General features: G+C 31.8%; 1 protein-coding gene and 1 long non-coding RNA gene across 6 annotated transcripts; both read left to right on the plus strand.

Annotated features, from left to right (window-relative positions):
* The first annotated feature begins 2,862 nt into the window (after nucleotides 1–2,862).
* LOC148932456 (uncharacterized) lies at nucleotides 2,863–7,341 on the plus strand. 5 transcript variants are annotated; one of them, XR_016135300.1, is made up of 5 exons: nucleotides 2,863–3,034; nucleotides 3,108–3,860; nucleotides 4,707–4,799; nucleotides 6,167–6,340; nucleotides 7,174–7,341. It is a non-coding gene; the product is annotated as an uncharacterized LOC148932456 (long non-coding RNA). The 5 variants fall into 5 exon arrangements; XR_016135303.1 differs by lacking the exons at nucleotides 6,167–6,340; nucleotides 7,174–7,341 and having other exon boundaries at nucleotides 3,108–3,499; nucleotides 3,767–3,860; nucleotides 4,707–4,914; XR_016135299.1 differs by lacking the exons at nucleotides 6,167–6,340; nucleotides 7,174–7,341 and having other exon boundaries at nucleotides 4,707–4,914.
* Nucleotides 7,342–8,033: 692 nt separating this feature from the next.
* Nucleotides 8,034–11,647, plus strand: LOC125199077 (protein FAR1-RELATED SEQUENCE 5-like). The gene is made up of 4 exons (XM_089065110.1): nucleotides 8,034–8,208; nucleotides 9,336–9,660; nucleotides 10,127–10,559; nucleotides 10,649–11,647. The coding sequence occupies exons 1-4, from the start codon at nucleotides 8,034–8,036 to the stop codon at nucleotides 11,645–11,647; spliced, it is 1,932 nt and encodes a 643-aa protein (XP_088921236.1).
* Nucleotides 11,648–12,655: the final 1,008 nt, after the last annotated feature.

Consider the following 12,655-nt stretch of genomic DNA (forward strand, 5'->3'; position numbering starts at 1 on the left):
TAGAAAAATTTGAATAACTTAAGAAAGTCATCGAAAATTGTTTAAAAAAATTGATAACCATTATTTTTATAAAAAGTATAATGCAATAAACTAGTGATGTCATTATTAATTAAGTTAAATGTTACTCCCTCCGTCCCGGCTAAGATGACACATTGCTTAGCCGGCACGGGGTTTTATGAATTATTGGTTAAAGTGTGTTGTTGGAGAGAGAGAAAGTGGGTGTAAGTATTAAAGTAGAGAGATAAAGAAAGATGTGTATTTTTAAGTTAAACAACCAAATTTTGAGTGATATTTTAATAGGAGTGAGAAAAAGTGGTTGAATGTATTAATTGGAGAGAGAAAGTTATCAAAAAAGGAAATGTGTCATCTTAGTTGGGATAAACTAAAAAGGAAAACGTGTCATCTTAAACGGAACGGAGGGAGTAATATTTTTATTTTTATGTACAGATGTATATTTATGCACGGGTTAATTGGGTTTAATAACTCTTGTTTTAGAAATACTAGTGTTATCACCCGTGCTATGCACGGGACATAAGATTTTCTTATAACAAATAAATATTCTAAATAATTAAATAGATATAAAATTAATATCATTATATACATCCATACTTTTTTTATTTTGTGAGTTGAGTGACGAAAAAAAATAAAGTAAGACAGAGAATAAAGTGAAGATAATAGTATTTTCATTTATACGGTATATGTTAACACTTTATTAGATAAAGTATATAAAAAAAAATGTCTCAATGATGAATAAAATAAGTATTCATAAAATTATAAACAATTCAAAACATTACAAATAATAACAAAGAGAAATGTATTCTCTCATCCCACTTTAAATTAAGTGAGTATCAAATATTCGGCAAATAATTTTAAGTATACTCAAATTAAAACACAATTTGACTATTATTATAAAATTTGAAGTATACTCCAACTATCATTAAAGTTCAAATAATAGAATACAAAAATTCTTGACACAAAAATACATAACTAAAAAAATATTCAGTCAATGATGATATACTTAAAATTATTTATATGATAAATAAATTTAAAAATTCAATAAATTTAAATCTAAATATTTTCATAAATAATATAGCTGGAATAGATAGATTCCATAAAGTTGAACACTCAAATTAAAACACAATTTGACTATTATTATAAAATTGTAAGTATACCCCTACTATTATTTAAAGTTCAAATAATAGAATCCAACATATGAAAGCCCAAACTAAAGTTCAAGTGGTACAATAACTTATATCCCCTTTAACCCTACTTCAAGATGGCGCCACAATTCTTTCTCTCTTCCGTCAATAGTAGGAACTCGCAGCAGCACCAAGCTCACGGTTATGGCGGATCCAAGAACAGACACTCATGGGATCAAAAGAATGAGAAAACTAATAGAATAATATTAAAATTAACTTCTAATAAAAAATATTATAATTTAAATATAACTGTGTTATCTATATTGCGTATGAGAATTGCCTTCAATAAGCATATATTTTCAAAATGATTAAACATAATTTTAATATAAATTATTTTTCATAATATGGATAGATATAAAAAAAATTACTAAAACATATTAAATATTCAATTAATGATTATGATATTATAGCACTATTCAATTTAGTCTCATTAAGAGAAGTAAAGTAATCAATATCAATAACCAAAATCAAAAGTATTTACATTTGTTTATTAAAATTAGGATACAAACGATTTTATGAATTAGAAAAAAAAAATGAAAATACACCAACCATTGATCAGGACTTCAATTATAGTTATAAGACTTAGAGTGAGGAACTTATATTAAAAAATTGGATAAAATAAAATGGGCTTTAAATTAATCTATAATAGAAAACTACACCCTTTGTTCTTCTCTGCAACTGCAATAGCAAGTTGGCCCCACACCACCGCCCTACCTCGCCGGCTAACCTACGTCGCCGCCTTGCTGCCATCCTGTCTAGCTGCTCAACCGCCCTGCCTCGCCAGCTCTCCGTTCGTCCGGCTTCACCACCGCCTTTCTTAAACTCATGTATGTACGCCTTCGATGGAATTTCTCCAATGCCGGAAGAAAAGGAGGTCCGATTTTTGCAGTATTTAATTTCAAAGCCTCAACGGCCATGGCGAGCGATCTATGCCAACGATTTTCTTGCATGAAGGCATCAAAAGAATGGTTTCAACTTACAAAGCTTCCTCCACTCCAATTCTCAAGCACTACACTGCAAGGAGAAACGAAAAATATCTCAGGTTTTGAACATCTCAGGGTATAAATTAGGCAAATTTGTTCTTTACAACAACGTGAAACAATATATCTAAAAAATTCGTAATAATGTTGAGACCCACCTATTATTCATCACTTCACAGTACCGATTCATTAACAAACATTTGAAGGACTTCTCTCAAATTGAAAATGAAAATATATACCAACTTGAGGGAGAAAATTTTGTTACTGAATATATGAAGGTTTTGGTTGTTATTTATAGAAAAATATGGCTTCATTCTAGAATCTTGAATTCACATTTTAAATACTTGCTTACCAATTTATCGTTCTTATATGTCAGTTTTTCCCTTAATCGAGATCTTTTCCCTTAATCGAGATTGACAACATTTCTCGTAAATTACTAACTTTTGGAATATGCATCACCTCTTGCCTTCACATTATTCAATGTAAATTTACTTTTGGCAATATCTATTCTACAGCAATTTATTCTTTACTACATACACGTAAATCTAAATTCTTGTCCAATGTACACTCACTTTTCCCGCCAAAACGAACTAAAATGTCATTTTCGTGAATTTATCCACAACTGCCATGTTATATATTGATAGAAGCGACAAATGAATAAAAGAAACTAGCTTCAAACCTAATTGACATGACACCGCCGCCAACTCTTCCACAACTACGGCAAATGTACAACTCTAATTCCCTGACCACAGAAATCTCCGTTCACAAGTCAAGAAGAGAAGAAATTTTGACAGAAGAAGACCACATATTACTCACAATTTGTCATTCAACACCTTTAATTTAATCGAATGCAAGGTGAATGTTTCTTATGAAATTTTGACAGAAATTTTTGCAGTCGTAATTTTTATATACATTTTTGGAATTGTAGCGCAACTGAATCTAGCCTTCAAATCTTCTTCCTTGCAAATGTGTGGATATAAAGAGCCAATTTTGATAGCTGATTGCATTTGCCCTGCTTTGCCGAATGCCTATATGCCGCAACCTGCAATCATAAATCCCACGCGAGATTGCAGTGAATCAACGGGTTTACAGCTATCAAATTTAAGGGATTAACTTGTTATTTACCTTTACTCTTGTGTTAATCTAATTTATGGACTAGTATTTATTTGGTATTGTTTCATTTTTGGACTTCTTTTAGATTTTCATGCGTCTCTCATCGGACAAAAATCGAAGAAGCATGGAAGACTCGAATGAATCTACAACAGTGAGAAGTGTATGTAGTATGTTGGTGTAGTCAAGAATGACATCTTCTATCCACAGGTATTTACAGAGCTTATCTTTAATTCTCTAATTTTTGTGGTGTAATTGATATTTTTCAACTGTTCGATTCTTACGTGAATATTGTAGCCAAACAGGGCGAAATACTATGACCCTCGAATTCACTTCGTTATTCTCTCACTCTATACAACGCTCCTAAAAATTATCATTTCCTTATTCTAGATCTTGGTGCCTTTATTTTGAAGTTCTCTTTTTGAATTTTAGTTAGGTTGCAATTCCAAGTTAAGAATTTGGATGATTTTGGTGCAGGTTAAGTTTCTAAAGACTGTTAGATCTAACTGGACTTGGAGTTGTAGAAATAATTTAGTTGGACATGTTTATGGATATCAAACATTTGGATGAGGTAAAATTCTGATTGTCTACAAAAGTTGGAAATTGTTGAAAAATTGAGAGGTCGAAGTTATCTCTAAGGATTAAACCTCATTAATTGGGAGAGTAATTTGTTTCTTACTTTCTTTTTATTCTTTTGTAAGTTTTCTTATTGTGACTATGGCTGTTGTTTAATGATTGACATTGTCTTACCTGAGTTTAGTCTTCGTTTGAATAGATGGTTAATACATGGTAAATATGCTCATTTGGATTATGCTCAATCTTTAATCTTCTTCTTTTATTCCTCGTATTTAATTTAACTGAGTATATTTTTATGGTGTTTTTGTGTATGTGGTTCATCTAGTTCAATATGAGTTTGGAAAGGACTAACGATTAAACCCTTCCAATATCAGTGAGACTTACATGGACAAGGTTATTATATTTGGTTAATCTGCTTTTCATGAATTTTGTTTTTGGTGTCAATTTTAGAAGTGTGTTTGACATGCTAAGGACTGTGAACTATTAATGGTTCTATTTGGCATCTGAAATGCGTAGAACTAAATCTTACCCATGAAGTTGCTTTATTTGGTTCGTTTTCTATTGCACTTTCGGGAATTTGATGTTGTTTCTTTTTCACATAATGAGCCTGAAAATTTAACTTGCTACTAGTTTTATATCTATTGAAGATGGATTCAATTTGTATTAGATTTAACAAATATCGATAACCCAATTGTGAATCTTCGAAGCAAGCTTCATTGTAGTACCACTTTGTGGCTCTAGGGAGTATTGTATTAGCTTCTACAGCAGACTTTGATCTACTATTGTTGATTGGCAAACTTTACTTCTAATGGCTACATATTTAATTACGCTCTATATGCAGTGAAAATATGATGTATTCAGGAGAAATGTCAAGAAGGCAACTGAAACTGATGACTCTATCAACGATGATAGACCTATACCTCATTATGTTGAGGTAATATATTATATCTTGACCATAAATTAGTAAAATATAGAAAGTTTATTTATCATGTTTCCATTTTTTAGTTTCTCAATTACACTAAAGTACGAGATGATGACTATTTGTAGCAGAGACTAATTTTGCATCTTTGATGTTATGATAAGCAAGCAATCGACTTCCATTTTGACCCCAAATTATGTCTTCTCTCAAACATCCAGTGACCAATTCCATTAGATTTTTTACAATAAATAATTATAGTATAATTATTTAAATTATGAAACACACAATAGTATATAATAATAATAATTATTATTATTATTTTACGTTAAATTAATAACTAATCAATATAGTTTTAATACAAATTTAAATTGTGAATTGTATTTATAATGATATTAAGAGTTGAATATTTTTAGTTAGGTGTTTCAGCCCTAACATGATTATAAAATAATTTAATAAAAAAATTTAATTGATTTAATTATTTTAAATAATTAATTTGATTAGGTGTTTTGTTCTTGATTTATATTATGAATGCAATTAGATGTATGTTTAAAACACTTAAAGAAAAGAAGAAAAAGAAGAGAAAAGAAAAGAGAAGAAACATAAACTAAGAAGAAAAAGAAAAAAAGAAAGGAAGATAAAATATTAAAAAGAAAGAAGAAAATGAAGAAGAAAGAAAGAAGAGAAGAAAAAAATAATCACATGTTTTGTAGTACTCCCTCCGTTTCGCCATAGTTGAGGCGGAACTTTTGGGCACGGAGTTTTAGAAATGAATGTTGGGTGTGTTAAATAAATAGATTAAAAAGTAAGAGAGAGGAAAAGGTTGAGAGAATAAAGTATAAAGTGAATAAAGTAGAGAGAATAAAGTAAGAGAGAGTAAAGTAAGAAAGAGAAAAAATTACCAAATATGGAAATGACTCAACTATGAAGAAACTTCCCAAAATGGTAAAATGACTCAACTATGGCGAAACGGAAGGAGTACTATTTAATGGAAATTTCTAAAAATATCCTCCATAACAAAAAAATCATTTGTTTGGTACCTAGAGTTATTTTTGTCATTGGATACCAAAAACGATATACAATAAAGATCAGGTACCATTTGCGTGCGAAAGTGAAAGATTAGGTACCATTTATGTAGTCCACTCTAAATATTATTATATTTATTTTCTCGTTCGACCCGTAATTTTTAATTCCCATTGCACCCATCCATAGAAGCAATTTTTCAGAACTGCCCATTTATAGAATTTTTCCTCAGCCCTGTCTCTTGCATGCATAGCAGACTGCCCAGAGAGGAGGGCATTTCCCCCAATTCGATAGAATCGAGGGCGCCTTTCTTTCATGTAAACTATCCTGGTTTTGATATATATAAATTTATGTCAAACAAGGTCGGGGGGTCCACACATATCGGGATGTAACAAGAGTAGGGTTGCAGACAGGGTATGTGGCAATCAAATAATATGTGGACTTTCTTCTTAGTTTTCACACACATCATGAGGTATATGATTCAGCGAGGGTGGTCGTGCTTGAGGAGTTAGATTGGCCGAGGAGAAGCATCCATGGTATATTTCAAAGCAACCTCGTTTTTCATACTATAATGTGGTGACGTTTTCATTCATTGTTCATGCATGAAAAAAAGGATGTGATCAATGAGCATCCATGGTACTCCCTTCGTCCCTGAAAATTTGTCACCCATATTCCACTAACTCATTCTCACTCACATTTTATTATAAAACTCGTATATAAAAGTAGAACCCACATGCCACTAATTTTTTCAACCCATTTTCTGTTACATTTCTTAAAACCCGTGCCGGGTCAAATGATGACAAATTATGGGAGACGGAGGGAATACTATTTATCTGTTTTACTAGGGGTTAGTTTTGTTAAACTTTCTAATTTGTATCACATAAATATCGTGAGCAAATTTTTTAAACACATAGATGCAAGTTTTATGAGTGGGAGAATGTAAGATGCCGATTTTTTAAATACTCCCTTCATTGTGATATTTATAGTCTCATTTTGACTCGCCACTGATTTTAAAAAGTTTTTGACTTTGTAAAGAAAAAATAGAAAAATGAGTTAGTGAAAACTGGACTTCACTTTTATATATTGATTTTATAATAGAATGTAAGTATAATATGTTACGTGAATGGTCTAAAATGGAAAAAAGCAAATGAGACTTTAAATCACATACATTTCAAAATAGCAAAATGAGACATTATTTCACGAACAAAGGGAGTACATAAACCCATAAACTTTTTAAATTCATAAATACAAAAATTTTGTAAATATGTCGATTTTAATAAAATTCTTATATATGACTTTAGAGGCTGTAAAGTAGCTGATTGTAGAGAATTCTCTTAATATTTTTGATTGAAAATTGATTCTGTGCAAGGATGTGCAAGGATGACATGTAGAAATCGGAAGCGAAGATAAATGATGTTGGTGGTGCAAAATTTTGCATTTCTGTTTCATCTTTTTTTTTTAGTTTTTAAGCTAGTATCCACGTCATATCTGTAGAATATTAATTGGAACATTAATTGTAACATCATATAGCTTAAATTCTACAAACATTAGTGTGTACGTCTCAAATAAAAACTATGTTAGTTTGGATTCCGTCCCCAGCGAACAATTAAACAATCCAAAGAAACCGTGTGCGGAAACAAACCTCAGAAAATCCTTCAACTCTCAACCATCTCCACAAGAAAATGAAAGATAATTAATCACATTTATATATGATTAGCAAGACACACAATTGAATATATAGATTATGAGTTGTGATCAATGTCGAACCATTCTTAAGGGCCGAACTAGAGACTAAATTAGGGCCTTCCATTTTCTTAATCTTGTGGCTAGGATTAATTTACAATTTATTTTTAATTTTATTCAATTAAAACATGCTGAGGGGTATTTTAGGAAATTAAAAATTACTATCAAAACATGCAAAACTTGCTGATCACGTTCTCCTTCACAATCGTCGACGATCTTCAATTCGGCGTTCTCCTTCAATTCTCGTTCAATCGCAATTCGTCGTTCTCCTTCAATTCTCTTTCAATTTTCGTTCAATTCACGATCTGCGGTCCACGATCTTCAATCAAGTTCTTCAATTCGTCGATCGCGTTCAATTCTTCAATCAAGTTCTTCTACAATCTTCTTCAATCTGCCTTCCACGAACGATCGCGTTCTACTTTAAATTACGAACTGCCTTTAATTCACCATCGTGTTTTGCTCCAATTTGGCAATATTCTGACTCTCATGGAGAATATCGACCGATTAGGATCTACATCAACAAATTTCGAGGTTGAAGACGGATTAGGATCTACTTCAACTGGATCGATTATGGATGATCTTACTAATCCAGGAGGATCTCTTTTTGACACGGATTCAGATTCAGATTTAGAGCCAGAATTAGATAATACCACAGTTGAAGGTTCGTAACTTTTTCCAATCGAGCAATGTGTTATTTTCGATGTTTTTCATGTCTGTAGTGTAGACATATTAATAATGAAGTAAATGGTCGGAAATATGAGCTAAAAACTGAACTTCTGTTCTTGTTGAATATTAAATGCTTATATTATTGTAGTGTATATGCGATTTGTACTCATAATGAAGTAAAGTTTTGTTATCCTGAAGTAATAACAACTAAAACTGAACTTCTGTTCTTATTGAATATTAAATTCTGATATTATTGTAGTGTATATGCGATTTGTACTTTTCATGAAGTAAAATTAAGTTATCCTGAAGTAATATCCATTAAAACTGAGCTTCTATTCTTATTGAATATTAAATTCTGATATTATTGTAGTGTATATGCGATTTGTACTCTTCATGAAGTAAAATTAAGTTATCCTGAAGTAATAACCATTAAAACTGAACTTCTATTCTTATTGAATATTAAATTCCGATATTAATAATGAAGTAAATCACTGTTAAAATGAATTAATAAAATATTATAATGAAGTAACATCTTTAACTGATATGTTGTTTGCACATTAAAGTATGCCATTAATTCGACTAAATTGTTGTTATAATGAAGTAATAAAACAGCTAAATGAACTAAACTGTTGTTATAATGAACTAAATTTGTAGGCATAAATTGTTTGTTTTAGTTTTCCACTGACAGTAGTTTGCATGTTTTAAATCAGTGTCATACCTACCTGACTGTCCATCCCAACTAAAGCCCTATGTAGGACAGATTTTTCCTTCCTAAACTTGATGATGCTACCGAGTTCTATAATAAGTATGCACGGTATGTTGGGTTTGACACTCGTAAACATGGATCAAAGAAGGAGGGGGATCTTGTCACATGGTTATATGTTGTGTGCAGTAGAGAAGGTGAGAAGAAAAATAAAATGCAAGGGCATGAGTCAAAACGAAGACGATCTTCTAGGAAGTGTTTTTGCAAGTCTAAAATTGGGATTAAGTTTTCTAAGGGAATTGGTTATGTTGTCAAACAGCTTGAAGAAAAACATAATCATGATATGGTTGAGGGACGCCATAGGTGATTCATGAGGCTGAATCGCAACATTGATCTAATGCATCAGAAATTTATATTAGATTGTGCAAGTGCAAACATAGGCCCTACGTTGACTTTTAAGTTGCCGAATGAGGTTCTTGGTGGGCTGGATTATGTTGGGTGTACGGTTGTAGAAGTTCGAAACTATAGGCGCGACTTGAGAGCATTTACTCGTGGGGCAGATGAACAGATGATACTTAATGAAATGAGCCGAAAGAAGGAGAATTGTCCGGCATTCACTTATGATTTTGAGGTGAACTCCAAAGATAGGCTCACTCGTCTTTTCTGGTATGATCCCATTGCTAAGAAGAATTTCCATCTCTACGGTGATATAGTATCGTTTGACACAACCTATTCAACTAACAGGTATGAAGTATGTTGTTTATAGTAAAATGATTATTGATGTGATCAACTTGCATATGCATGAAACATTTACTTTAGGTACTAGTAACTGTCAATAATGAATTAATAGTCTACTGGAATGAAGTGAGTGCATAATAATTTAGAATTCTTAGTTGAATATAGTAAAACTCCGACAAGATGAAGTATTTACCAAACAAAATGAACTAACTTATAATGCTGTTTATAGTAAAATAATTATTGATGTGATCAACTTGCATATGCATGAAACATTGACTTTAGGTACTAGTAACTGTCAATAATGAATTAATAGTCTACTGGAATGAAGTGAGTGCATAATTATTTAGAATTCTTAGTTGAATGTAGTAAAACTCCGACAAGATGAAGTATTTAATAAACAGAATGAACTAACTTATAATTCATGTACTGCATAACATTTACTGAATCTTTTTGATGAATTGATTTAATGCAGGTACTGCATGATATTTGCACCGTTCACAGGAAAAGACAACCATGGAAGGCCTGTAACATTTGGTGCAGGCTTATTATCTAAGGAAAATGCCGATTCTTTCTCATGGTTGTTTGAACGTTTTGTCAAATGCATGGGTTCTGCACCAAAATTGATCATTACTGATCAGGATTTGGGAATGAAGGTTGTTGTGGAAAGAGTCCTTGTTGATACAAGACATCGATGGTGCATGTGGCACATCATGTTTAAAGTTGTGGAAAAGTTACCAAAGAGTCAACTTGGCAATGAAGATTTGAAAAAGGAGTTAAATAGTTGTGTTTGGTCTGAGTTGATAGAGCCTGAAGAATTTGAAGAATCCTGGAATAATGTAATGGAAAAATATGGGCTTAAGGACAATGAGTGGTTTACCTCTATGTTTGACTCACGAAAATATTGGGTACGTATCCTCCTTTGGAAACATATTTTCTGTCTGCTGAAGTATATTAGCCAATAAATGAAGTATTTTTATTACTTGATGAACTACAGGTTCCTGCATATTTTAGGGATTTTCCAATGAGTTCACTGATAAAGACCACATCTATATCTGAATCTCAGAACATATTCTTCAAGAGGTACTCCAAGTCTCGATCTAATCTTGTTGAATTTCTTATGTATTACAACAATGCATTGGATGGTCAAAGGAGCAACAATAATAGGCTTGAATACTTGGATTTTAACACAATTCCAACTTTGAAAACAAATTCGGCTCTTGAGAAGCATGCATCAACAATTTATAGTGACAGTGGTTTCAAACTAATTCAGAGTGAGATTGAGGAAGCAGTCGATAATGTCACCATGGTGACAGTGTCAACCGTTGGTGAGAATGAGATTTATGTGTTGAATGATAAGTTCTCAAAGAACTGGACAGTTTCATACTCAATTTCTTGTGATTCATATGCATGTGGTAGTAAGATGTTTGAGAGGCTTGGGCTCATTAGCAGTCACATATTTTGGATCTTGAGAAACAAAAAATTGAAGTTAGTCCCTGATGAGTTACATGGAGGACGCTGGTTGAAGTCTAAATTTGTCAAGCCTGTGCATTTTGGTTTTGATGATAATATTGAGTCATTTATTGCTGTGGATGAGACGAAGCAGGAATACAGTGATATGCATGCAGATTTTTATGATATCGCACGGCTTATAGAGGGAGATGGTGATAAAATTCGTGCATTTAGACATATTATGGCTGAAGGGAAAAAAGAAGTACTTGGTGAGAGAAATGTATTGTCTATAAGTGCAAAGAGACAGATGATTGAGAATTTTTATGGCTCAGAAGTCCCTACTGAAATAGAAGTTCATCCACCTGATGTTGTCAGCACCAAGGGTTCTGGTCGACGTCTTTCACGACTTGAGAAAGAAATAAGAGAGTTGTCGAAGCCTGGAAGGAAATGTGGCAAATGTGGCGAGATTGGTCAGCATGATTCAAGGAATTGTGACAAGATACAAGAGTTGAAGAAGAAGAAAAAGAGGAAACAACAATGTTGATGCTTGTTGTTCTTTTCTCTAACAGTAGTTCTGTTTTGTCGTTTATTACTTCAGTGGTATATGTTTTGTTCTTCATTTTTTAAGTTCAGTACTTCAGACCCGTAGTTTCTTATTTCATTTAAAATTTTAATTTGAATTAGTTTAAACTTTTTATGAAAACAGATCATTAGCTTATTGATTGATATGAGTTTATTATATCATTAAATAGAATATTTAGTTCATTTATATGAGAAAATAACACAGCTGTTAGTAGTATTATATAAAAAATAGTTCATACAGTATGACAGTTACTTCATCATACTTAAATATTACTTCAAACAGAGTTAATAAAATGCAAGGTAAAAAATAGTTCATTCAGTACGACATTTACTTCATTATATAGAAATATTACTTCAAACAGAGTTAATAAAAGGTAAGGTAAAACTTGTTCATTCATTACGACAATTACTTCATAATACTGAAATATTACTTCAAATAGAGTTAATAAAAGGAAAGGTAACACTGAACTTTGATCACAACAGTTAAATTTAAACCATAAACCCATACAACGCAGTAAATAGATACTTCATAATAAAAGTCTGATACTTCATTATTATAATTTATTACTTCATTGTACAAATTAACTACCCAATGAACTATATCTATTATCCAATGCAACATTTAAATCTAATATAGAACAACATTAATAAGCGAAGTACTTTATTTTGAATTGCTCAAAACAGATCTATGTATATATCAAAACTTAATCTGCTAAAATCTTCATTTTTTCTTTAAATATGTTGCAATCATTTTCTCAACATCTATTACATGGCTATTGCTTTCCTCCTTATAGTATGCTTCGGTAACTTGTTTGTTTTTGAAGCTTCTATGGCTGTTATTTGCTAACATCAATGCAGAGCAATACTTGGCCCTCAAGCTTTGGAGAACACCTGAACTTGATTTTTTTAAACCACAGTTCCAACAACCTTCGCGCTCACCCTTGTATGTTTCCACGTGGCGCATTAGAAA

The sequence above is a fragment of the Salvia hispanica genome, chromosome 2 (genome assembly GCF_029641045.1).
Source record: "Salvia hispanica isolate PSC_SH4W2 chromosome 2, Shi_PSC_v1, whole genome shotgun sequence".
In the NCBI taxonomy this organism is placed as follows: Eukaryota; Viridiplantae; Streptophyta; class Magnoliopsida; order Lamiales; family Lamiaceae; genus Salvia; species Salvia hispanica.